This window comes from Anopheles nili, chromosome 2, assembly GCF_943737925.1.
Source record: "Anopheles nili chromosome 2, idAnoNiliSN_F5_01, whole genome shotgun sequence".
Lineage (NCBI taxonomy): Eukaryota > Metazoa > Arthropoda > Insecta > Diptera > Culicidae > Anopheles > Anopheles nili.
The window spans coordinates 55,264,763-55,291,378 of record NC_071291.1 but is presented as its reverse complement, the minus strand read 5'-3'; the positions used below and the strand labels follow the sequence as shown (position 1 = coordinate 55,291,378).

General features: G+C 48.6%; 3 protein-coding genes across 3 annotated transcripts; all 3 read right to left on the bottom strand.

Annotated features, from left to right (window-relative positions):
* Positions 1-559: 559 nt before the first annotated feature.
* On the bottom strand, positions 560-4,511 carry LOC128731095 (lipase maturation factor 2-like). Its single transcript, XM_053824192.1, has 3 exons — positions 4,370-4,511; positions 1,738-2,801; positions 560-1,651 (listed from the first exon to the last, which is right to left on the bottom strand). The coding sequence occupies exons 1-3, from the start codon at positions 4,509-4,511 to the stop codon at positions 833-835; spliced, it is 2,025 nt and encodes a 674-aa protein (XP_053680167.1). The 3' UTR covers positions 560-832.
* Positions 4,512-11,003: 6,492 nt separating this feature from the next.
* Positions 11,004-12,627, bottom strand: LOC128731106 (two pore potassium channel protein sup-9). The gene is made up of 3 exons (XM_053824203.1): positions 12,501-12,627; positions 11,760-12,421; positions 11,004-11,678 (listed from the first exon to the last, which is right to left on the bottom strand). The coding sequence occupies exons 1-3, from the start codon at positions 12,625-12,627 to the stop codon at positions 11,343-11,345; spliced, it is 1,125 nt and encodes a 374-aa protein (XP_053680178.1). The 3' UTR covers positions 11,004-11,342.
* A 2,092-nt stretch (positions 12,628-14,719) lies between these two features.
* On the bottom strand, positions 14,720-24,861 carry LOC128731098 (patatin-like phospholipase domain-containing protein 2). The gene is made up of 9 exons (XM_053824195.1): positions 24,702-24,861; positions 17,925-18,157; positions 17,199-17,851; positions 16,592-16,660; positions 16,236-16,341; positions 16,045-16,166; positions 15,811-15,958; positions 15,616-15,736; positions 14,720-15,090 (listed from the first exon to the last, which is right to left on the bottom strand). The coding sequence occupies exons 1-9, from the start codon at positions 24,859-24,861 to the stop codon at positions 14,777-14,779; spliced, it is 1,926 nt and encodes a 641-aa protein (XP_053680170.1). The 3' UTR covers positions 14,720-14,776.
* Positions 24,862-26,616: the final 1,755 nt, after the last annotated feature.

The following is a 26,616-nucleotide window of genomic DNA, read 5'->3' as shown; positions in this document are numbered from 1 at the left end:
GTTTGAGTCCACGTGAATTATTGCTAACCTTTAGCGGGCATCCTTTTTTGCGCCAGAAGTGGCAGCCGCCAGTGCGAATGTGGTGGTCCAGTTTTCTCGAACAACTGCATGACTTCAGGGATCCAGCCCAGCCCTAGCTTCACCTGCTTCATGGCCGTTCAAGGCTACCAATTTTCTAATGGTTCGGCAGTTTATAGCCCTCGGGTTTCGGGCAGTGGGCAGCAGGACAGGTTCGCCTGGCAGGCAAATATTCGAAACTCGAAACGGCTCGTCCGTTCCGAACCTGTCGGAAGCTAATGAAAAATGCAATCCTTTCCCTGCGAGCTGGCATTTCAACGTTATGTGTTGCCGGCTTTCCTATTTTTGCTCTCCGATGTGTGCCACTTCCAGCGAGGGCGAGATGATGGAACATGGAAAGACGAACGGTGGAGGTGGGGATAAACGTTCAAAAACTTCTCCCGTTCGCCAATTGTTCATCGGAAAAAGCGATAGAAACAAAGCAAAAAAAAACACACACACACACAATCGGAGAACTGCGAAATTGAAGGTTATCGTTGCTTTGTGAGTCTATTTATTTGCCGCTGACGTGCAAAAAGGACGAGCTTATAAGAAATGAAAATGGCGGTGATGTGGAACAAAAAGAACCGGTAACAATAACGTCCCAATAGGGCGGGAATTGCATCGATCGGGAGGAGAAAATTCGTGCGCAATCGTGCAGCGAGATGAATACTCCTTCAGTGCGTATATTGCATAGATTTTGCATTAATTTGACTACAATTGACAATGGGTTTTTTTTCTTGCGTGCGCGTGAGAATCCCTCTTAGGAGGGCTACTAAGTGGATTGTCCAGTTCTATGCTGCTGCTGCTGCTGCTGGGTGTAGATAAGCATACCAGCGGCCACGAACAATCCCGTCAGCAGGTAGCTTCCCTCGATGGCACCGACGAACCGTCGAACGGCATCCAACAGACAACGGAGCAGCCAGTTCCACGAAGCTCCCGATGGTTCAGTCGTCGTTCGGTACTGCATCTGCTTCAGCTTCTCCTGCAGATGTGCGTCGTCAAGCGAAAATACGCTGAAGTAATCGCTGAGGCGTTCCCGTGACCAAAACCCGCCATCCGAGAACGAGGTGTACGCGAACCGGTACAGTGACACCCGGATATGCTTCGGTGTCGTCGATGGAACGTGACGCGGGTTGAGCAGATCCAGCACGGCAGGTTCATGCTGCAGCAGCCTCAGTACCATGGGGTACATCCACTTTTGTGCATCGATTTTCGAGCCGGAAGCGTCGTAGAATTTAAAATCGAATCGCGGGAAATGCAGCCACGCATACGGCAAGGATGAGCCACGTTCGAGTGTCCACGGTTTGTACTGGAAGCCGTATTCGTGCCATTCCGTGCTGTTCACGTCATCCGCATACTCGAGGATGAGCTCCCGGCGCATCGGTCGCATCTTTGTCAGGTGCCGGCCGTATTGGTTGACAACGTACAGGCTGTGTAGGCCACCGTATGCGCGGGTCATCAGAGGTGATGAAATAGCGGTGTTTGGTAACAACCGCGAGTGTGGCACGATCGACATGAAGAACACCGTGAACGCGACGATGGTGGAAATTAGCAGACCGAGATTCTTCGAGAACTGCCTCATGCCATCAGCCTAGGGGTGGTAGAAACAACAGGACATGAACAGGAACATTTTCAGAGCAGCATTAACTTCGTCAGGGTTCAACCAACGCTACTTACCAAGCTGCCCACGCTGTCCTGGGAGGCGAGCAGCTTGAGGAATCTTCGCACCAGCAGAACGAGTACGAGCAACGGAGCGGCGCGTATCATCGCTTGCATGACGTTCAGGTACTGGTCCTTCGTGAAGGATGGCTTAACTGTCAGCTGGCCGCCATCCGAGAAGCCGATGCTGAAGCAAACCCACGACCCAACGACCATGAGCAAAGTGATCGCCTTCACAAGGTGTCCTCCGTTGCGATCACCATCCGTGGCATCCTGCTGATTGCGACCGCGTACACGCGCCGGGCGACGTCGGGATCCATCGGCAAACAAGCGATCCTGGAGCCACACCAGCAGCTCGTCCTCGTCGTCTAGCAGCGTTAGGAGTAGCGTTACCACGAATGGGGATAAAAATCCATAATTGCCACAGCCGATAATGTTCAGATGGAGGAATACGTGCCAACCGAGAGCGAATCGGCGGACGGCTTTGCTCGGAGCGAAGAACAACCACGTGCAGACGAGCTCACTTAGGTACACGTAGATCGTGCTGAGCTTGTGGAACGCATCCGGCAACTGGTAGGTGTACCAGCTGTACGACGTTGGCAACGGCATCGTTTCGTAGTGCTGTTTCAGCCCATCCAGCGACCACCAGAGCGGACACCCACTAGCCAGTTTCACCGAACCGGACGCAAACATGAACCGGAACACGAGCCATTTCAGCAGAAGCAACGCGATGTCCTCCATGGGATGGCGAGCGTCCGATAGTCGGGCGGGAGCAAGCAATATGCAAAGGAAGCCAGCCTCCAGCAGCAGGTGGTCGGCTTGCTGACGGAAGGATTGCGCGATCTGAACCAGCGAGAAATACACCGACCACATCACGATGAAGCTGAGCAACCGGCAGTGGGTCCTGGTGACGAGTCCTAGGAATGCGACGGTCGCGCCCACGAGACACAACAGATCGATCGCCTCGTGGCCGTTTCCTAGTCCAATGAACGGACCGAGTTGCAGCAGGCTCAGTCGCTCTTTAAGTGTCCCGTTCGCCAGGACACGACCCGCTGGTAGAATTCCCGCGTCTCCATACAGCCCTGCAATGAGACATCGATCCGCCAAAAAGACACATCACCGGATGTACGGATTAATCGAAACGTTGCAATGGATTCTGACAGCTTCCACTCGCTGAATAAAACGACCCAACGAGCTCGGGGACGGCGTTTGAAATCGATTATCAAGTTTCTTCTCAAATTGAGATATAATTAAATTACATCATTCGCATTCGCTTTCGCTTGACTGCGCGCGCGGTGCTCGGTCAAGGGTAGAGAGCAAGGGATCATATTGGCGTTGATGGTTGGACGATGACGACGGATCCATTTCAACGTCCCTGGTGGCTCGTACACCCGCGATCCCGGTTCTGAAACTCATTTATACAGCAACCCCCTGTTCCATTGAAAGCTTGATGCTCTTTTGAAATCATTGATTTCTAATTCCTAATCCGATGAACGTCCATTTGTCACCCGAATCACCGGGTCAATCAGAGAGGTTGACTGCTCACGGACACGTTAACGTTGGGGTTTTTTTCCCCGACCCCACTCGACAAGGACCTGACTCTCGTCCATCAAAAGGCCAGCTGACAAAGCGAGGCTTGCGGAACGACAGTATGGAAAAAAAAAAAGCAAGAAGATGCTAACCAAATTACAACGGTCTGCTAACGGCAGGTAGTGAAGGATATTGAATTAGAGCATAAATTAAATTACCAAACCACATACACAACGTATCGGCTTTATTCGCCCGTGGTAGGCAAGTATCATCAAAGCAGTTCGCTGCCGTAAGCTTCACTTGGTGGTCGGCTCTCTTTTGAGTAAATTAAGTGGTCGCTCTGAAGGAAGAACATAAAGTCCCGCGGGTGATGTAAAAGTTCAGAAGTGCCTGGTGACTTATTTGTGGTAACCGAATACGTATATCTTATCCGCCTCTTTAATATGAACAAATAGATTATTAATTCACATTTTAGATCAGCTGTAGAAGTATCCTAAATAAAAGATATAATTACTATAAGTTTTATCGTTAAAAGTATAGAAGCGGCTATATTTTAATTTTTTTTGTTAGTTGTTACTGCAACAGAAATAGTGCATAATGCATTCCAAAGAGGACTGCTGAACGCCTCGAGTTATGCAACATGTATACACTTCACAAAAGCTTTAATGCACGCACAATGGGCCATGAAAGCTTCAATATTTATGTTGCTTGTAAAAATAATTTTGTCTGAAGGACATGCAGTGATACCTAAATATTTATGAGTGTAAATTTTAGCTGTTTTGAAAACAGAATGAGATTTGTAAAAATAATATCGAACAATATCTAATTTTTGATCAATCAGTTGAAACGAATATATTTTCCTATGTAGCTAGATTCCTGCATAAAATGGTAAAATAAAAATCGTTTCGCTTTAAACTTATTTATGTAGATTTTCTAGCCAATTTTAACATAAGCCCTACAGCCTCGAAACGCGCAGATCTCAATATCGATTTCTACCCGTAGCCCGGTACAATTGTAGCACTATACCAGGGCCCAATTGAAATGCGCTGTAAAATGGTTGGAAAAAGCCGGGTAACCGACAGATGTTGGACAGGGTATTGTTTCTAGATTTTATACCCACCTTCTGCTTCACAATAGAAGCTAACGAATGCCATTAGGTAAACGGCGCACATCGAACGCAGCAGCATATTTCGCACCCGTGGCACATCCTCGGGCTCTTGCGGTCTAGGATCATTGTTTTTATCACTGTGTGCCTTCTCCATGGCAGGCAACGGTTTTGCTTTGAGATCACACTTTCAATCAGGTATATCTTCTCCGAAACGAAGCTACTGCTACTGGTATGGCGAGATGTTGGCTCTGCTCGAAGCCTAAGTACTGGAGCAAAACATGAGCGATTTCGCACAGTATTTCTACCACCGAACACCGTTCTGTAAAGTTGAAAGGCAAAACCGTTTCATTACACGTACGATGCTTCCCACATATTTTGGCACTATGGTTTCTTTTTTCTACACCAATCAAAACAATAACATAACCTTCATGCACTGCTGGGAAGGAAGCTATTGCGCATGCACCGGGCTGTCAGATGTCGGCGCCTTAATGTTTTGGAAAACAAAATAACAAAAAAGAAGCAATCAACGGCGCCTCAATGCAATTGGAAAAAATGATGTTATTTTCACTAACCGATACGAAATGGCTTCGTCACTCTGATTAGAACCACCTGGTCGAGGCTACTGCTAGACGGGAAATAATACACGAGTGCTTGGGTGGTTAGATTTCATAAGACTTCCAGCGAGATGCAGGACCGGCTTCGATCGGTAATCAGCTGGGAAACTGATACCAAGCTTAATATTGATACTCTAGAATGCAATTGATATCCAATACTGTCTCGTGGACGATCCCAAAACCACCCGGCCACCGTTTCCTACCGGACAAAGGTATCTTATCAATCATTAAATCGGTCACGGATAAGTGGGTCTTCCGCAATCTGTATACCCTCCCGATTATGTGATTATACTCTCAAATTTACATGCAACAGTTTGCTTGCCAATGTTCCCTACCGGCAATAAGATGGGCGTAAATAGGAAACCGCACGGACATTTTGTTAACCGAGGCCTTCTGAAAACGCCATCTTCAATTTAGAAATTTCTCGTTTCCAACCGCACTTATGCTCTGCATGCAACTCTTAACCAAATCAATGTATGCATAGCCTTCATAAATACTTCTCATTGAAGAAAAACAACATAAATTCGTGTTAAGCAATGTATTTTCGCTATTACATTAGCGTTTCATCAATGGTTGCACATATCTTTTGTTAGCATTCGTACATGTTTCAATTTCCAGGCATCGATTGTTCCGTATCTTACTAGCTATCCGTATCATCGAACTTATGAGCTATCTTAGGGGTATTACAAAACAACCACTGGAATTTCTGATAAATTTTTTGCCATACTGAGAGGACTCGAGTTTCGCCATTCCTCTAGTAAGCGTATGAGCAGTATCAGAGCGGTACAGCAACATCCCATCGGAGCCTTTCGTCAGGTATGCCATCACGAGGATAATAACCAAATCTGTGAAATAAGAACCAAAGTATACGAATTAGCTCAGACATATTGATTTTCCACGCGAGAGCTAATACCACAAATTTTAAGAAATATTAATACTTACGTGTTTTCAAGCCGAAAGTTACGATGGAAATGAAATTTAATTTAACCCAGAGGCGCGTACATCATGCTAGAAATAGCGCGTTTCTCATTTGACAGGTTAGCTCATCGCCCCATTTGCCAAAACTAAAGAAGGTATGGTTTGACATTTCAGTGCTATAATGGCTTACGAAACAAATGTATGATTTTCAACAAATTTTTACATTAAACGCCGTGCAGCAACCGATTGTATGTATAATTACAATTTTGCTGAAATAACCACTTTGTTATTTTAAATTTATGAATCCAGAAAGCGTGATTCTGGTTAAATTGTTTTTTATACTTGCGATACACAGAGCCCTTTAAAACAATTAAAAAGCGTTCTATATTATATTGATACAAATTTAGAATACATTGCTTTTCAACAGTAATGTTTTACAAACAAGTCGTCAACATATGCGTATATCCTTCATGTAGTGTCCATAAACCAGAGATAATTCATTGGTGTTTTATATAGTATGCATGCAGGCGTTTTTTACGACATCCTGTAAAAATAGCAGAGGTACAATTGAGTCAAATTTTATTGTTGGATTTTTCCCAAAATTTCTTAGGCTTTGATAAACTAGTTGAAATAAACTATTTTCACTTTAACTTTACAAAAGGCCAGCGTAAAGTTCAATTTCCACGCTACATAACACAGACGTTACCAGTAGTCACAAATTTAAGGTTCAAATATCAAATTTCATACATTCAGTGATGTAGATTCTGAGAGTAAATTTAGCACTTTCTAGCAGATATTTCTAAAACGAAAAATTTATCATCCTCATGCTGAACCAATTTAGCGCTTTAATCTTCACCTTGTTCAGCTCGGATACCGGTCAGTGGGTCACGCTATGCTTTCCGACTGCGGCTCACCGCCACTTTGGTGCAGTCGGAGATGAATGTACAAATTGGTAATTTGCTTGTAATGTCCCATGCACGCCACCGTCTCGCACGACCCACACTGCTCATGAATATGAAACAGCCTCCTGGGAATATGAGGGTGGCAAAGTGTTTCCTGGTCGTTGCAGGTAAAACAGGCCACTCGACGCAGGACTCGCTCGGTTCCAATCCAGCACCAGCTACGGTTCGGCCTGCTGGAACGGAATCCCATTAACGGGCTGTCGAACGCAAAGTGGCCCAGAAATAAATATATTCGTAACGGGAAATAATTTCCTAACTTATGCTCCACCGAGAACCGAACCCTTGCGCCGGTGAAGAAATGTCCCCCCGGAAAGGCAAGGTGACGCGAAGGTGCCGGACGTTATGGGCCATTTTCGGAGCGGAACTTGTGAGACTTTTCCCCTTTTTCGGTGTCGTAAATATAATGGGCGCATTTATATTTTTATATCACCTCGCCGGCCGGAACAACCTCCCGACACGTGGCTCCGGGGTTCGCATCGGAAATGAAGTCGGAAGGGACGAATTCGGCTCGACCGGGCGCCAAAGCCGTCCGATGATAAAGGTGTGGCAATTTATTGCGAACGGTTAAAACGGCTCCCCGGGCAGGGCTCGCAGGACGTCCGAAGGGTTTATGCTAATCCCGGACGAATGGACACCTACGGTTTGCGGGCGGGGATTGTAGTTGAAGTAATTCTCGCTCGTTCTGTTTCGCTTCCGTTGGCGCTTGTCTCGTAACAAATATCTTCAAATCACTCACCCGTATCGATGCGGCTCATAAGCTTCAATATCCGTTCAGAAATGGCGAGTGGACAATTTTCGTAGCTAGTAGCAGGAAAAAAGCGAACGAGCAAAAGGGATTTACTAGTCGATCACTCGGGAAGAATGGGCCATAATCTATCAAACGGAACAGGACACTCGGAAGGATTTGCCCGGGAAGGTAATGTACGTTTCTAGGAATCGATTCGGGTGAGTGAAATCAGAAGACACCGATCAAGAGGTGTATCGAAATGTGATCAACTTCCATTGAGGGATGAAAAAGGGATGATTTTCGTAAAGTTTTGCTCTCAAATAAATATCGATCAAGCGATAGAGTAAGAGGATTTTCAGTTTTTCTATCACATGACTCATGGTCATGGCTGTGAACTTAACCACACGGTCGTGAACAAACTTGAGACCAAGAAGAGCTAAGTTCAGAAACTACTAAATAGGGTTACAAACAAGCCACCCAATTGCGGTTTGCCGTGGCACACACAGCGGGAAAACAAACTCTCTTCCGACGAAGTGGCAACCGCTCGCATTATGCAAAACGGTGCAAATGTTATTAGTAGGTGAAAATTGCAAACCCAAAAGAAGAAGAAAAAAGTAAGCAAAACCTCCTCCCGACCGTTTCGTTGTCAATTTTCAAGCAGTATTCAGAAGTTCTCGGTCGCTGGAATGAGAGGGCCAATGGGTTTTCCGCAGGCTTTCGACATCGGGTTGCTATGATTTTCCCGCGCATCCCATGGCAACCGACAAATTGAACCATTCCGCGGCGTGCGCGCGGAAACTAACCGCGCCCTTTTGCGAAACGAACGAATTTACGGCACGCGGGATCGGCTGCTTTACATAAAATGCCACTCATGAATATTTAAGCGCGCACCGTGCGGTGGAGGAGCGTTTTTATTTTGCTCCTTGGAGCCACCTCATCGGTGGGGCTGATGGAATTGGGATAGGGCCTCGCTGTCAGTCGGAACCGAGTGGTGTCAACTACCAGCTTGCACCGCTGACGAAAGCTCTCTAATTATGACGATGAATATGTTTACCAAACGTCCCACCACCGACCCGGGCTTCAAAAGGACATTCTTTTCCCTCATCGCCCTGAGGGGGTTGGGCCGGTTAAACAAGGATGTTGTCCTCGGGGGAGGACGAAAAAAGGCCATCGGGATCAAACGCGTTCAGCGAACTCGCATACCGAAATGCGTCCCGCTTGACAAGCTAATCCCATTAGAACGCTCGATTTACGTTCCCGGTTCGTCGTGTCCTCGCGCCAAAATGCTCCCCGGCATACCAACGGCCTCATCGCTTGGGCGCATTAATGCCGACGCCATATTGTTGTCCCTTCCAGTACATCGATTGACTTCCCATTGGGCAGCCTTGGCTGTGAGCAGGAGCAAAAAAAAAAAAAGAGTACAGCCCCATCCCACCGGACAGGACAATGTTGTGCTTTTTCGTGGCGCTGATGGGGGTGGAAAAAATAAACTCACCCCCATGCACACTCGGCGTGCGTGGGGATGAATGGTGCGGGAATATTGATGTGACATTACCATGTTATTTCTATGCTTGGCCATGCTTTTCTCCCACGCTCGTTGGGTGGCCCTTCTAGCAAACTCACCCCTCGCCGAAGATGAAAGTGTTGAGGCGTAAAGCAAATCCTCGCTCGGGAACACATCCTTGGCAACACACCCCCACAAATGGTGCGCCCAAGGGGGTGGGATTCGCCAATACCCATACACTGGGATGGCCCTCCGTGTGCTGAGGGAGAAAAATAAATGGTACGCTAGTAACATCTAAGCGGGCAATCTAAAACGCTCCCCAAGCATGGCGGTTCGGGCGGTTTTCCTTCCGATGGTCAATTGACTTTCACTGATGGATGGGAAATCGTTCGCACGTACCACCCAAACGGGGTGACCATCCTCGTTCGGCAGGTAATCGGGCGAAAATTAAATGCAAAAAGGCCATCCGCCAGTGGCTTATGGTTGGCACGCGTGGATGTGTACATGCTAAGGACGAGGCACTCCCAACTCCTAACTGAGAGAGTATGCAAATCGTTAGTACACAGAATATGTTTATCGTTTACCGGGCGTTTGTTGTTGATCGTTATGTGGGAGTGAACTTGCAAAAAAAGGGGATTTAGTGACCCATAAGGACGAGAAAAGGCGGTACACGTCGCTTAAGTGAAATGTTATACGTATCCGGATGGGTTTCTTCCACTTTTATGCCACCATGTACCGTAGCCAGTTTTGTAGAATTTTACATTTTACATTTTACTAAAACTGTTTTCGTTCTCATATGCTAAGGTAATAATTTATATTCACCGAACTCCAGATCACGATCTTCGAACTAGCACCCGTTCAAAACGTAAACCACCATACGCCAAATATATTACGTTTATGCATTCACTAATAACATTAGCACAGAAAGTCCCTTTCAGGATCTGGTTAGGAAAATCTCATTCCCAGGTGTAAAACCCGAAGGATGCTCCTGCTTGGCATCGCTCGGTTCGATCGTTGCAGCTCCGTAAAAGGAGTGAACTCCGGAACGATCCTCTTTCCCACCTTTGACTCGTTTCCGGTTCACCTGTCGCGGGCGGCGAGGAGCAGTGGAAAATCTACCCTTCCCGGTGGAGGGAATTCACTTTTCACAAGCACCCAATTTGCATGTTTTTATGTGCATTCATAAATAGTAATCAAGGAATACTTTTACTTTCTGCTGCCCGGAGCACCCGCGAGCACTTGGGTCGGTTCGTGCCGTCCTGGGACGACACTAGTTTTCCCTCAGCCCACAGCACCGCTCAGGATATTCTGATTTCCTTGCAAGAATTACAGCGAATCTTCACGATGCGCTTCGGGAAACGAGTCGTGTTTTTTCCTTTTCTTTGCCAAGCAACGTTTCTATTAACATTGGTAAGTTTTTTTTTGTTTCTATTCGTTCGTTATAGCTGGTTTAGCAGGAGTTTTGCTTGAACTTTGCAAAAAGTTTTTTCATAAGAAATGAAGCGCATTATAAGCATGAAATCGAGTGCACAATACTTATGGTCGATTTATGTTTATTTCTATATATATTTTACGTTAAAAACTATGAGACAACTGTAACATAAGGACGTATTATACTTTCACAGAAAAGACGATACTGTCTACAGGTTAAGCAGACATGTCAAAAGTTTAGATAATAAAGTTATAAAGTAAAGTAGTAACGTAAAGTAAGCTTTAAGGCTCTGTATACTAAACCGAAGCCTTGCATCAATGTATTATAGCTATGAGAGCTAAAGGTACGTAATTAAAAGGACTTAGCAACTAATAAATCAAAAGCTAAAAGATCGCCTAAATCGCGAACTTACAACAATTTTGACTGCAGGCGATTTCGGATTTCTCCCCAAAGAACGCAACCAAACACGCACGACTCGCTTATGTACGCAAATTGCTCTTGCTTTTTTTATTAGTAACGCTCGAACCGATTGTTCCCGGAATTTTTAATTTGTCTTTATCATTGCTAAAACTTGACTCAACCGCCTTATTACGCTACGCTTATCGTAAACCAATTCGTACGCATTCGCATTGAAGAGATGTTTTGTTACAAAAGTACTTAGAGGAAGTTGGTGATTCGCGGCCACTAATTGACCCAGTTTGCCGAGTGCGATGTGTGTGTAGATCTGTGTGTATGTGTGAACGGGAAGCTGCCGCACACCCGTCGTCATGGTGCGCGTACACGTGTGCGTGGTGGCCTGGGATCCTGAAAACCGCAAAGGACGAAGGTTCAAACGGACGCGCGGCCACGGCTCGGATGGAAGTCATATCGGAGCGGTCGTATTAGGCCATCATCGTCGGTTTCAAAGTCATGCATCCGCTGACCAGGCTCGGGACCACCGGCCGGCGATCGGAGCTGCGTCATCTCGCAGTCCATCAATGGGTACCGGTAGCTCGTCTCGATGAAACATCCATTTCCACCCTCCGTCATGTCGAATTTGGTCGGGCAGTTGTGACACACCGTCATCGGGTTGATGACCGAAATATGCTCGTAACATCGCTCATCCACGCTATCTGTATTGCCGGTGATAATGTCCCCATCGAGCTTGACCGCGATTTGTAGTGCCTGTGGGAAGGTTTTAAGGATCAACCAAAGATCTATAATGATGCACTCGGTCGAAAACCTGTACTCGAACACTACGCCTACCTGTATGGCTTGGGCTTCGTCCCGTTTTTCATCTTCTGTGTTCATTGTCACGAAGCGCAGTACGAGCAGATTGAGCGAAGCGGCCACCACAGCCAGCCCAAACAGGATGAAGATGAGCGCGAACGCCACGTACTCCGGTTTCTTATTGAGCGCGTTGTCCTTCTGCAACGCCACCATGTCTCCGAACCCAATCGTCGTGAGCGTGATGAAGCAGTAGTAAACCGAGTCAAAGTAGCTCCAACCCTCGAATTTGCTAAATGCGGCCGCTCCACCAGCGATCGTCAGCGAACTGAGCGTAGTGACGACGAGGATCAGATCGACCTCAGACGCGATCGCTTTTTTGCAGTTGAATGACGTCTTAACTGCGTGCACGATCACGCTGCTCAGCCGATTCACGCGCTCACCGATGCTCTGGAACATGACCAACCCCAACGGGATGCCAATGGCCGCGTAGCACATCGTGAAGATCTTCCCACTGACGGTAGACGGTGTCGAGTGGCCATACCCGATCGTCGTCAGCACCGTGGTGGCGTAGTAGAACGCCCCCGAGAACTTCCACTGCTGGCCGGCCTTGTGCGGTTCCGACTTCATGATGACCGTCTCGATGACTTTGAAGTCTTCAGCGCTGATGTTGTAGCGCGTGATGAGCACATTTTCGATCGCTGCAAGAAAGGATCGGCAGAAACATTAGCATTGGTTTCATCTGGGGAAGGACATCTTTAGATAATCCTCGTAACGTACCGCTGAGAGCCTTCCAGCGCTTCTTTTCCGTCTCCGACTCGAGAGCATCGAACACGGCGGCTCCTATTAGCAGGTAGGTGAAGGTACACACGATCAAGGAGATGGTCCGTACGTTTTGCTTTTTCATGCTCGGTTACGTCTCTGCAATGAAAGGACACGGATCAGTGTTACATCGACTCCGTCACGGATACGGCCCATACTCACCTCGGGGTGGCTCTGTGGAGTTTCGTTTCGGATGTTTGGCACTGTTTGGGGACTGCGAGGGTATTATTACCGTGGCCGTGTTCGTGTATTGCTATTGCTACGATAAGCCCGTTCAAAAATGAAACGGCTTCTCCACCAGTGCGATTGGTCTTAGCTACGTGGAAACATCCTGGCAGGTGGAATTGGAAGCGTTTTTGGCGGCCGTTTCTCGGGGAAGATTTCGGATACAGGAAGTTTTTTGGCACATACACACAAACACACGCCCGGCAGACCCGCCACCCCGGGCTGGGTTCCAATTCCTGCGGTGCGCTCGCCTGGCCAGGAATCACGGTACGCGGTAGCGATGGGTATCGGAGAACGGCACCATGACAGAACAGAAAAACGGGAAGCAGCTCCTACCTAACTATCTATCGATTGATTTTTTCGCCCGTTGTTTGACGACCAACGAGCCTTTGACGTTTCTCGCCACGCACTGCGCATGGCACGCAAGGACGAAAGCATACCACTAACACACGCCCGACGATGGAAGGACTCCACGCGCTTCACATGCGTGCACGTGCGCTGGCCTACAGTACGATGCGCTCGACGAGTGGACAGATAGGTAGATTTTTTTGTCGATTGGTTTGTTGATTCTTTATTTTTTAAAAATATTTCTATCGATAGATGAATCGTATAAATAAGCAAAATGTCACATTGTTTTCCCTCAGCTATTGAACTGAACGGGCAACGGATCGATAAATTCTACGACGCTAGTTCAAATACACTGTTTCTCTTGCACTAGTTTCATCCGGCACTCTTCGCGTTTCCGGCTCACCTTGTTCCCGACGAACGGTGTCTACAAATATTACGTATCCCTTTCTACATGGCAACGCGCTCATCCTACACCTCCCTACACGTAAAATCTACACACAAAACCCAACAGCAAGTTCCTATCCATGCGCCCTTTGCATTCGAATTCATTCTAAACAACGAAAAAACAGCTTTGTTCCTATTGCACAGCCTTTTGTGAAAGTCATTCCGTTCGATCGGCACCACCGAAGCACTCTAATATCATTCACGGTGACGTCGAAACGGGACGGCGAGCTGAAACGGAGCGTGCGGAGATAATCATAAGTTAACCAACCACGTGGCAACATACCGTAACCAATGTGCTAAGGACTACACTATCTCGCTTAACATACTTGCATTCAAAATCACATCCGTTAAAAATTGCCTCTCGCAAAAAGCTGACTCGAAATGAAAGCATGGCCGTTTTTGGCTAACGTTACGTTGTTGCGCAACGAAAATAATTGAAAAAAATATCCTCCGACAAACACCGGAAGTTGACTGAGAGCAATCAAGAGAAAGAAATGTATATCTAATTTAAAAATACGCCACACACACATATGCAATCACACACGCCTGTGGTCATCGCATAAAATGCAAACGATATTTCGGCACCCTCCTATCGTTTACGATATCCTGTTTGGTTCTGTTATATCCTTCATTGTTTGGCCTGCTAGACACCACAATATATCGCAATTGAACACAATATTCAACGTTCACCACGCTCGAAAAGGCACACCTGCGGCACGGGGAGCATGCTTCATCCGTGCCATAATAGGTTCCTGCCTACGTGTAAAACCTACCCGCCCTCTATGCTTGCAGCCTCACTAGCCTCTGGTAAGTCCTGCAGAACAGGGGTTATTTTTTTTTTTTGGGCCGCCTGTGTGAGAGTTGTCCCGTACCGGCCAGCACCAGTGCATGGCGCTCGACGGCATCTCAGCACATTGCACTACCCATTATTCGCTTTTGAAGCTTGCCTCCGGGCAGCCCAGGAATGGTGACTCTAAGAAGGTAACTTTGGTCGCTATTAATTGGTAATATCATTCCGGTAACCTCTGGGGCCGACGGGGTTATGCAGAGGGAGTTTAGCATTAGACCCGTTGCGGCCGGACGTGTAAGGCACCGATCGGCTATCATGAGTGAAAAAGCATGGTGCTGCTCGGTTTCTCGCGCGATCACATTTTTTCCCTCTTCGGCTACGCCCCAAACTGGTACGCTCAGTTCACTAGCACTAGCCGGCACTATTTCTACATTTCGATCGAGTAGGACGAAGGTGGTTTGCTCAGCAGCAGGGTGGCCGATTCCGACAGCAGGCTCGTCTGCTGGTCTGCCTCTGGTTCGAGCGAGGGATCGTTGAAGTCGGTCGGCAGCTCCTCGATCTGCACCTGCGAGCACTCCCACGGGTTGATCGGATACTGCGTCAAGGTGTTAGGAGGTCCGGAGTTGTTGTTGTTGCCACCGCTCATGAGATGATGGTGGTTTCCACTCATAAAGATGCTGGGATCGAACTCTTCGATGTCAATTATATTGTCTCCACCGTACGAGTTGGCGTAGAGGAAATCTGCAAGGAGCGAACAAGATGGTGATGATCATTAAAACGTCGTACAACGCGAGGAGATATAATACAGTGTTTCTACAACTGTTATACGCTACTATACGGTAGCTGCTAATCCCACCGAACGCACTTACAACATATGATAACAAGTACACAAAAACACACACTTAATATGAAACGCCCGTGTTAACTTATATCAAACGAACGAAAGAGCGAAAAGAAGTGATGAGCAGGTGTTTGGTGAGATTTGGTTAGAAACAACTAGCTGACGTTAAACACCGCGTGTTGAGTGTTGAGACAACATTTCTGCAAGTTGAAAGAAATCATACCATTACCAAACCAGCCACTTCGGGAAGTGCTGGGAAGAAAGGATACATCCACCATGCTAGGATACATCCACAATGGTCTACAAACAGCTCTACTACGCTAGCAATCAACTACTTCAACACACGCAGATGAAGATGGTGGGGAAAGGAGGACATACACAATGTGCCATGGTGGAGGTCCAACTATAACGCTTCCGGCCTGTACCTGGCTGTGTCGTTTCCCAGTCCGTGTCGAACTCGAGCTGTTGGTTCGCCTCGCGCTCGTTGGCAGTCTGTAGAGCAGGATTGTCGCTTTCGCTCATGTCAAATATTTCCGTCACCTTAACCTGATGATAAGAGAAAAGGAGCATGGTAAATGCTCGATCTTTCACACACGATCCTTCGATCCTAGACGGTTTACCTTATTGTCTTCGTCCATGTAGTAGTAAGCGTACATTGCGTCGTGATGGGAAGAAACCTGCAGTATGTGATCGAAGGCGTCGATGTCACCCACCGCCGAATGATGACCGGAAGAGTATCCTGAGGCGATCTCTTTGCTGAAGGATTTTCTGGAAATCGAACAAATGCAATGGAAAAATGTTAGTCAGATTGAACAGATCCTTGTGCTTGTACAATTTGTATGCTCGGTACGTACCCATCATCCAGTCGCATGTCAATAATCGAGCTGCGGTGGCTGTGTTGATGGTGCTGCTGTCCTGCTCCTTGGTTGTACTCAGTCAGCGCGATCTGACACTGCAGGTTCGCGGTCAGCTGTGCCTGGGAAGAGGAAAACCGAACTTCCGTCAGTTACGAAGAACACGATGGAGAAGTTTATTTTCACCTTACCTTCTGTCGCCGGCGCACCTTCAGGAGGATCGTGTTCAGGTTTTTCAGCACAAACTCGCTCATCGCCCAGATCTGCTTGCCTATCGACGGTGCCGCGCCCATCAGTCTGGTGAGCCGTGTTGAGCAGAGTAAGAAAAACAAAGATAGATTAGTCATTGTTATAAACATTTCAAGTGCTTTTGCATCTTAAGTATTCGCATATTCGCAGGCACACCCGAACTTCCGCCACCAACATAGACAAAGGTCACGCAGGACACAAACAGACAGGACAACGCAGAAAAAGGCGAGACGGTCACAACACGCACTGCAAGCGCTAGTGTGCTAAGGGTTTTGGACCCGAATCAGGGTGCGCTTACCGATAGGCTAGAAGGCTTTCGAAGTGCGCCAGGACGCGCTGCCGATCGAGGACACCCATTGCCGCCAGCCTGCCGAAAGGGAACGGAAGGGGAGCGAAAGGGCGAGCCGAGGTGGAGGAGCATACAAGATGGTTACATTTCGTACGGTGTTGCTGCAGCAGCGTGGAAGCTTCCGTCGGACAAACGACATTCCCGAGCACTTGGTAGCGGAACTGTCGCTGCTCGATTTTATCCCCAACGGCACTATCGGCACGAAGGTTAGTTTAGCAAGAGGAGTTTGGGGATCAGGCGGATCAGGAGGATCAGGTCGCAGGAAATGGGAAGTTGGGAAGTTGCGGTTTTTTTGCGGTTAGTTACAATTGCTACTACTTTTTCACTACTTTAGCGGTGTAAGGTTTCGTGTGAGGTGTAATGGGAGAAGATCGGTGATAAGCGAGCCAAGACGGACAAAAGCGACACGCACATTGGTGCGTTGTGGTGTTGTGGACATTAAATAGCGTGATGGCGGAAGATTGGGGTGTATCTGGCGGGAAGGAGATCCCAAGCATTGTGGGGTGCCGTTCCATTTTCCCAGTTTAAAAAACGAAATGGATAATGGACAACTCACTTCGTTAGCGTTGCGCACATGATGTCAGCTGGCAGGACAGCCGGAAGCGAGAGCGCTGTTAGTAACTTGCCACCCCGGTGCCGGAATACCCAGTTGATGAGACCCTTGTTCGCCTGCTCAATGTACGTCTGGAACACGGTGAGCACGTTATCCGGCATGCTACCGACAAGCGCGTTCTTACGGTGCTGCGTACACTCCTTACACTCGCTGCACTCGGGATCGTACTCCTCCAGGATCTGCTGCTCAAGGTTCGGAGCAGGTTGTTCCGCAACCACAAACGTCGACTGTACAGCGAGGCAGCGCGTGCAGCTGATGAGATTGTTACGGTGCAGGAAGTTGAGCGCATCGTCGAAACCCTGCTGACAGAAGGACGACAGGATCTCGGGCTTCGGTGGGAACAGGATGCGCCCAAACCGATTGATGTTTTCCTTCGACAGCTCGATGCTGGTGTTGGCCCAGTTCACGTGGAACATCTGCGAGCTGTTGTCGCGCGGGCAGATGTCACTTTCACCACAGAACGGACTGACCGTGACCGTGTTCTCGTCCAGCGTTGGCAGGTTGTCGGAAAACGCTCCGTCCATGTACCGGACACCGTGGAACCTCGGTGGCAACAACCCAGAGAACACCGGTATGAAGCAAGCACACAAAAGTGCCTAAAAGAGAACAAACGGTTAGCATGCACGTTGAGCAGATGGAAGCCAAAGGACCTCAGTTAATCGTCATTACCTGCAAGAGATCCTCACGACTGTTGAATTGGGACACGATCACGTTCTTGCCGTCGTACACGCGAGTCAACGAAATGTGCAGTTTGCCGTTGACGCGTTCATGCGCATCAGGAGGCAGAAACTTCTGCAGTCCCTCCAGCAAACAGGTCTGGATATTGAACCGTGGGCTAAACGGTCCCAACGAGTGCGATCGGGCCTCGTTCACCACCCGGAAGAAATCCGACGTCATTTCACCTGCGAAGAAAAACGTAAGGCCCTACATTAGCTATGTGCGTGAAATTAATATCTTATAGCTCTCCGGTTGGGTGATGGCGTGGCGCATGCGCGTGTAATCGAGTTGTTGCGCAACGGCAAGGTTAACCACTTGAACCTGACACCACGATCGCGCGATCATATTACTTGCAGGTTATTCTCGCAGTGTCCCTTCGGTGAATAATTATAGCTTACTTGTGAGGCTGAGAAGGTATGCATGCGGGCGTAATTAACAACTTCACTAGCATGGACTTTGAAACCCACAGTGAAGTGTTCCTGTAGCAGTCGGGAACTCCTCAATGAAGTCATCCCAACACACCATTCCTCTTGTATTTCCCTTCTAAAGGGTGTTGGGATGAATATTGGTTCTAATCGCACCAACGGTAGCGTGTTAATTTTGAGATAAGTATTTCTTTGCTTCTCTTCGGAACCTTTTGGGCCTTTTGGAAACTTTCTGCCGACGTCATGCACACCCGCAGACACACCTTCTTTTCACTTTTCACCCTTCTTCCCTGTTCCCTCGACCCCCTACAGCATCCCCCGGAAGCGACAATCGGAGACGGGCCTCCAAAACCAGCGAAAACCCAAAACGCTCGGTAACGAAAGTCACCTTTCAAACGAGGCCCTTTGGCGACCCCGACCCTTCGTTTGTTAGACCCATCAAGCCGGCTGTTCCGCTACCCCGCCGTTTGACTCCCAATCCTCCGTCTAGCTCTCCCAAAAAAAAAACTATGCGCAGCGGGTTTACGCACCGACGGATATGTTTCCCAACATAAGTCGATGCTTAGTTTCGACACCGACTCGGGCCGCATTGGTGGGGGTGCGTGTGTTGGTGATCGCCACAACCATACCGTCTCGCACCCTAGATCCCTTATCCCTTCGTGTCTCCTCCCCGCTCGGATGTCACTCGCTCACATTCGAAAGGGCCACAGTTCCCGAATACTCACGCCGTCGCTCGAACGTTGTGGTGAGTCGTAGAAGGTTCGAGAAATACCCACGTAACCAAGCGGTAGGCAGGAGGAACAGAGGAGAATGGAGACCCTTAAGGGAAGGGGAGACGAATTTTTGGAGGCCCGTCAACCGGGTTTTATGGAGGCGCGTAGATTTCCCGCCTGCTCACCCAATTTGGGGTGGGGATTTTGCGTCGCAGCCAAACTCGCTTCAAATTAGACGTCGAGAACGAGGAGTAGGAGGTATGTAGATAAAATTTCGAGGTCACGCTAATCGACGTCAACACTCGCACGCCCTGGGCGAGCCCTTCGTGGGGCGGCGATACTGCGAACTTCGTTGGTTTGGTCAAGCGTACATACATATATATCCGGCTTATTAGAGGCCCCACGCGCAGCTCGTTCGTTGGGTGGAATTTGTTGGGGATCAACATATTTTTCGTCGAGACCCCCTTTTAATCACATTACCCGGATGTTTATCATCAAAACAGGGAATCGCCATATCTACGGAGCAACGACACCGTCAATGTCGTAAATGGCGCACTCGTGCTCTGAGATTTTGAAGATAATTTGGCAAACTTCCCGCTCGTCGATCATCGATGAGGTGTCGCGGAATCGGAGCCGCCAATCTAATCGTTTAAAGTTCCCAAATCTTTATTGCGATTACTAAATTTAGTACCAACCTTAACTGGGAATTATTCGAAATTAACTACGAGGTCTGCAAGATGTTCTGATTGATCAATAGGCCTGTAGCTGATGACCCGGACGACCAATTTTGATTAACTTTCAAGGACATATCTATTTGTGGATATTACCTATGTCGCAGATATTACCCATGACTATATTTCCTGAGACATGTTTTTGCGATCATGAAAACCTTGACCTTGAGCACTTGAGCTTGTGGTTGGAATTCGTGTGCCTTTTCGACGTCCTACGATAAGGTGTGTAAGCTCGGGTTCGAGTAGTCAGACAAACGAAGGGGTTCTAGAACCCTTCCACATCAAACAGATAACCCTGTGCACGCATCAAGTCATCTCTCCTCTTGAGTATGGTTTCTTTTTTGTACGCCCAAGGAGCATGCTGACGTCAATACGGCACACGGTCGGTGGAGTTTTCTTATCAGAAAGCGTCTTCCACGAAACTCTCCCAATGGTTGTCGTGTGCATAACGAACCAGCTGCGCGGCAGTGTTACGACATAACAAAAGCATAATAAACAAACGAAATGATGGGGAGACAAAGAGAGAGAGAAAAAGGCATGCCCCATTAGGAAGTCGGCCGTGACAGCACGACAGGACGTAGCATAATTCCACGGTGGTTTCCGATCATCCGATCCGATCGCGCCAGTCGGGACGGGTCAAGAAGATCAACCTCAGTCACGTCCTGAGAAGGAGGTCACCCTGGTCAACACTGAGACACCACAATTGTGGAACCAACGGAAGCAAGAGAAGAAGGAATCTCGATCAATGAAAAAAGCTGAGGGGTGTCAAAAAAAACCCACGCCGCAAATGATAACGATCATCACCCGATCGCCAGGACGACTCAGTTTCCCTCCCACGAAGTACTACACACACAGCCGCAGACAACGGACACTTCCGACGTGCTGATTCTTTGTCGATGCCGACGCCTTTTTCCAGGTCAACTGTTGCCCCTGATAAAGGCACCTAATCGGACCAGGGCGCATGTTTACATCACGGACCCGCGATCGGCCAAAAACGAGCCACGGAGCTGGGCGTTTGCTGCATTGAATTGATCAATCGACAACCCTTTTCTTATCACGCGCCCGCTATAAGGCCGACGACGGGACGATGGGGACAAAAGAAAAAGCCACCCCCGGGGGCACATTGACACGGGCGTGTGTATGTGTGTGTGTGTGTGTTTCGTTCCTATTATGGCAACAAATCATGCCACCATTTGCGTCACTCGCGCACACAATCCGAGGACGCATTCTGCGATTTCCGGAAAACGTGCCGCAGAAAAGGAAGAAGTGCAGCTTCTTTAACAATTTTGTTACAATGTGCTCCAACGCAACACAAAACGTGCACATGACAGTAGGGGAAGAAAACGTTTTTTGAAATCGGTCCTAATTGAAGAAGATTACTCTGTATGGCGGAAGCGTGCTTGAAAACCGTAGTTCCTATCACGTGGTGGGTAACGTTGTGCTAGTAATTCACCAGAACACATTCAAAGACACTTCTCATGTCAGGCACATTCCACAAGGGCCTCCTGGACCTATTACCTCGCTCTCAAGTGCATCAAAATTAAACGCACGGAAGCATAGGAATTCGAACGCCGATACACCGTGAAGAGTGTCAGCCATTAAGCAAGTTGCAATCACATCACACAGCACAACAAACGGCTTGACCTAATAACCCTCATTTCGTGTCGCGATGTGCCGCAGTTTCCCAATTCAGCCCCGCGAGGAAAACCTCGCGTGTGATGCCATCATGCGCAACACCTTCATCGCGAGTAGGGAAGCGACATTCCTCGGTCTCGAAACTCATTTGTCCCTCAATGTGCTCTCGACAGCTCATCGGCTGAGTGCAACGAGCGTGCACGGGACTGGAACAAAACAACTTGTTTACGATATTTCAAACCGCGACAGACACGCGCTCACACATGGCGTTTTGCTTTTAGCGCAAACGGAACACACGCTGCACGTGGTTTTGACCTTGCGAAAAATGTGCGTCGTTACGTACGCGACCGTAGCACAATTTTAAAACATGCCCTAGCGCATAATCGCATCGATCCTGCGGCGGCGGCTCATAAAAGCCTCCTCCTTCTCCCTTCGCACACCCACACAAACACAACTTTCAGCCGCGTGTTTGAGGCGTGCCACGTGAGTCACGAAATGCTCCACTGGTTGGCAGTGAAAGGGCCGTTGGTGGAGTTTCGTTTGTTCGCTGCATCGTTCCCCGAAGTGCAATTGCATCGTTTCAGCTCTCTCACCTACCGCCAGCGGTACTGGACAGATGATAAATGTGTAAGCAAGGCTGCTTGCGAGCGCATTTGCGTCCATGTGATTCCCTTTCCCTTACAAAACAGCGGGCGAAAGTGTTTCGTTCCGTGGCGTCTCTTGAGCGTCTCCAACAATTGCATCCGACGCAAACACGCTTTCGCAAGCGTGACGGCACGCAGACACAACACGGGGAGGGGCGGGTTTTGCGCAATTTTTCGTGGGGGAGAAAATCACAAAACACACAACAACTCCGCTAAGAGTAAAAGCCCTTAGAATGGCGACGCGAAAGGGCCGCTAGGGGGTTAATTTATTCACGCTAAGCTGTCGCCCGCGTGGCTTCCTGCTCTAGATCTTTTGCAATCGAACACCGAGAGTGCACCGAATGCATGTGAAATGAGGTTTGATTACGCTGCGCGAAAATTAAAAAAAAAATAAAACTAGGACCCACTTTTCGTGGCTGATTTCTAGCACCGGTAGGGAAACCGTGTCAACAGTTTCATATTTCCACCACACGCTGCCAGAACACAAACAAAACAGAGCAGCAAAAATAAACATAACAACAGCGAAAAATGTGTATAGTGAAGCATTTCGCCATTCCGCGATAATGCACGGGTGGAATGTGGCATTACCTTGTTCCTGTTTTGTTTGGCACCCCCCACCGAAAGCCACCCGTTACGCGATCGGGAAGGCTCCACTCTAGAAGGTTGGGGCTCTTCTCGTTGCGGTTCAACAACCCAAATCTGATGCGGAATAAACCAGAATGCAAACAGAACCCAGCAAAAAAAAACCCGCACTCCGAAGGATCACGCGATAACACCCGCGAAGATCGTTCAACATTCCAACGCCAATCGGGTAAAAATGGCGCGTATATGTGGGGGCATCGTAGAGGTTTGGAAAGAAGCAAAAATTAATGGAAAAGAAACCCTCCACAGCCAGGACAAATCCAATCGAACGGACACCAATCTGGAGGGGTTCGAGTAGCTGATAACCCCCCATGTGGATGGTTCGGGAGGGTGAGCAAATCTCGGCACTCGAGGAGGCTCAAGGAGGGCTCGTAAATTAAGCGACCAACCGAGCGACTCCTCGCACTGCGCGGTTGCCTCGTTTTTGCGTCATAAATCACAAACTCTCCAGCGGATGGTCATCTTCCTCCCAAATCGATTTCGCGTCACTCCAACCGAGTTGCGTTAATTTCTTCTAAATGCGTAGTAAACGTTTGACCCGCGCGCGTTTGTGACGTACAAAAAAGGGAGCGTTTTTGTGCAAAAATTTCAAGGTTGTTTTAAATGATGTGATAGCGCGGTAGTTACCCCCCACCGAATTCCCTTCTACTTCGGCCTAAAGAGCTTACTTTAAATAGAAAAAAAAATCCGTTCCGCTAAATTCATCAGCGGGTGGATTAAAGCACCTTCAATTCGTACACCCGGGTGGTTGACAAAACATCATTAAATCTAAAACCCCTCACACACCAAAGATTAGATAGACCTCCGAACTTCGTGTGATAACGATTTTCAGCTGCGTCGGTAAACCCCACGCAACCCCTTTCCAACGCCCACCCCAAAGGTACAAAGGGCGTTCGATTCGAAAATCCCTTTTTCTCCAATCAAAGAGTGATCTCATCGTTGCTTTGTCCGAATCGCTGACGATCAACTTTGGCCACGCGACGTCACTGGACTGATTCTGGGGCTTATCGTTCCCATTTTGATTAAATTGGATCAGATTTCAACCCCATTCGACTTGCACGATCCTGTCACTGTACAGTGGAAAACCCTCTCCCAAAAACAAAGAACGTACAAGCAAGGGCTGAGGACCTTCGGACCGTGCCTGTCTCAGCTGACCGTGGTGACGAATCATCCCTTGCTTCCCCGAAGGGCACGGTCGTTGCCGCTGTTGGAAAGGCTTCCCGCGCGGCTCCACTTCCAACCATCTCCCACCTCCGCAGGGCACGTGTTCGAGGCTAAGCAAACGTTCGATTATTTCGATCGATAGCTGAAGCGCGACCGGGGAAGCAGAATGTTTGCGCCATCCAAACAGCGGGTGGTTTAGGTGGGGATTTTCATCATTTCGTGGAAACTGCCGGGAGAGCGCACAATCTGCGTAAACAGAATCGCATTGCCAGCTAGGCGTCGGGCATCCAAAGGTCGTTACTCTGGCGGGTTTCGTGACCATGAGCCCTTATTCTATGGCCCTTATGGAGGCGTCATTCTTGCTTGCTGTTATTGTAGAGCTGTGAGACGCTGAATGGGTCGAAGAGACGCCGAATAATCGACTAATTAGCAGGGTACGCGTTAAAGAGCTTTTAACTGCACCGTCGCTTACCTGAGCCAGGGAAAGGTCCAATTTACAGCGACGTCATCCTAATTTGCGGTAATTTTTCTCTCTCTCTTCAAACCCCAGAGGTAGTACAACCACTCAGCCAAGTGGTTTCGGTTATTCAGAGTTAATGTGATTCCACATAAAAAACACCAAAAACCCAAACTCACGTTGTGGAACACGAGAACCGAAAAGGGACGTGTTGCATTGGGCGAATCCCGCGGCCTTTCACGTGATTTTCTTCGCGGACTACGGCAAAAGCACCGACTTCTTCGTTTGATTGTAAGGATTCTTCGACACTAGACTTACCGAGCGGCATGTCGCAAAGGAGACAGCAGGCGGCCAGGGCTCCGGCTGAAGCGCCGCTAATCCGGTGCAGGAGCAGATGGGGCGCATACTTCTTGAATGCCACCGCAACACCGACATGGTAGATGCCCAGGAAACCGCAACCGGCGAACGACAGATTCATCTTACCGCAGGAAAAATGGACCGAAGAAGTTCGCTGTACTATTTCGTCCACTCGTGCGCACCAAAACACAATCACACGTTAGGGAGAAAACCCTTGGGCGTTCCCTTTTTGGTTTTTAAGCTTTTCGTTAATCTAAAACGCTATAATCACTGCCACTCGTGGTTTGGGAAAACCCTACGGGCACGTCTGCTCCACGCAGTACTAGAAGGACACCCTTCTAAAGGACCCTCTTTTCACGCTGTTCCGCGGACACACGCGTTCAACACCTTCAACTCGCCACTCGAGCAAACCCCCCCTGGATGAGGGTTAAGTTTTACAACTTCGGAATGCCCGCTGGCGTAGAGTTTTACGATCGTTCACTGACGGAAATGCACTCAAAGCTGGGTGAGATTGGGTCTTTCTTTTAGCCCAAAGGGGATGTGCACTTGTTTCTATTTCAACACGTCGTACTCTGCTTCGAGACAGATGGTTTACATTATGCTCGACCTGGAACGAAACAGGAAATCGGTGCGTTAGGTTTTTTTTTGTGTGGGGCGGGGAAAACAGTAAAAATCCATCACTTCAAAAATAAAGCTGTCTCTCGTCTTTTGCAGCCGTGTGTGGAGGAACTGAACAGTTGGGAATAAATTTGATCAACAAAATCCGAAAGAACCCATACCAGAGAATAGGCCGTAAAGGAAGCTGTGTCAGCTTTTAGCACCGCCTGCTGAGGTTTTTACTTTGAAATGCAACGACCCGCACACACCACACGCGGCTTTTATGCACCGCTGAAAACAAAGCAACTGGAAAACACGCGAAAGGCTGCTTTATTTGCGCAAGATTTCCCTTCTTCTAAACGCGGCTTCCTGTGTGTTTCGATTGAAGGAAGCAAGATTGAACGCCGCGTGTTTCGGAACGCGTCACACAATCACTCGTCTGTCCGGAAGACTGAAAGCTGGCCGCAAGTTGGGGTCGCGGTTTTATACGCACCCTTCGCCACCCTCGGTCGCTAGGCTAGACCAACCCCCACCTGGATCCCCCTTCTCCATCGACCCCATCGACTAGCAACAGGCTAGCGCTGATTGTGTATGTGTGATTGACATCACCATCATCGTCATCAGCGGCCCTCGCAGAACGGTTGCGTGCACAGCACCGCTCTATCAGCCGTTTGTCTGCCAACGGGAGAGAATCACGCGCACATTCGTTCGCTCCCTGAAGCCCTTTTATCGCGCAAACCGCCCTTTTCCTGGCGCAGCCTTTCGCGCTTTCCTCCCACGTCTAGCACCGAAAACTGACAGCTCGGAGCCCATCGAAATAGCTGGCGCGCGAGCTGATGTAAACAAACAGTTTCCAGTGAAGGTTCTGTTGACAGCGGACATCGCTCACCGATGGCATCATTGACGTTACGTTTCGCGCTCACGCGCGAGAGCGAGAAAGCAAGAGCGAAAAAGAGAGAAGCGACAGGTTGGTCCAGGAGACTAACGCACACTCGCGCACTCGCAAGGGTGATGATTCGCGCAATCATACCATCGTTGGCGTTATCAACCCGCGCAGCACAGTTCATGGTAAACAACGCACACAGCGGTGTGAATTGTCCGCAACAGCGTACACACACACGCACACACGAGCGGACAACCCGTGGCGGGAAGTGATTGACCAGGTCACACACGCGCAACAGCTGTTCCGTGGGTTGCACATTGCTGAAATTCCACTGCAATTCCACCTCTCCGGAATGCACCCCGAGCTAGCGCAGTTGCAAGCTGTCAAACGGCACGT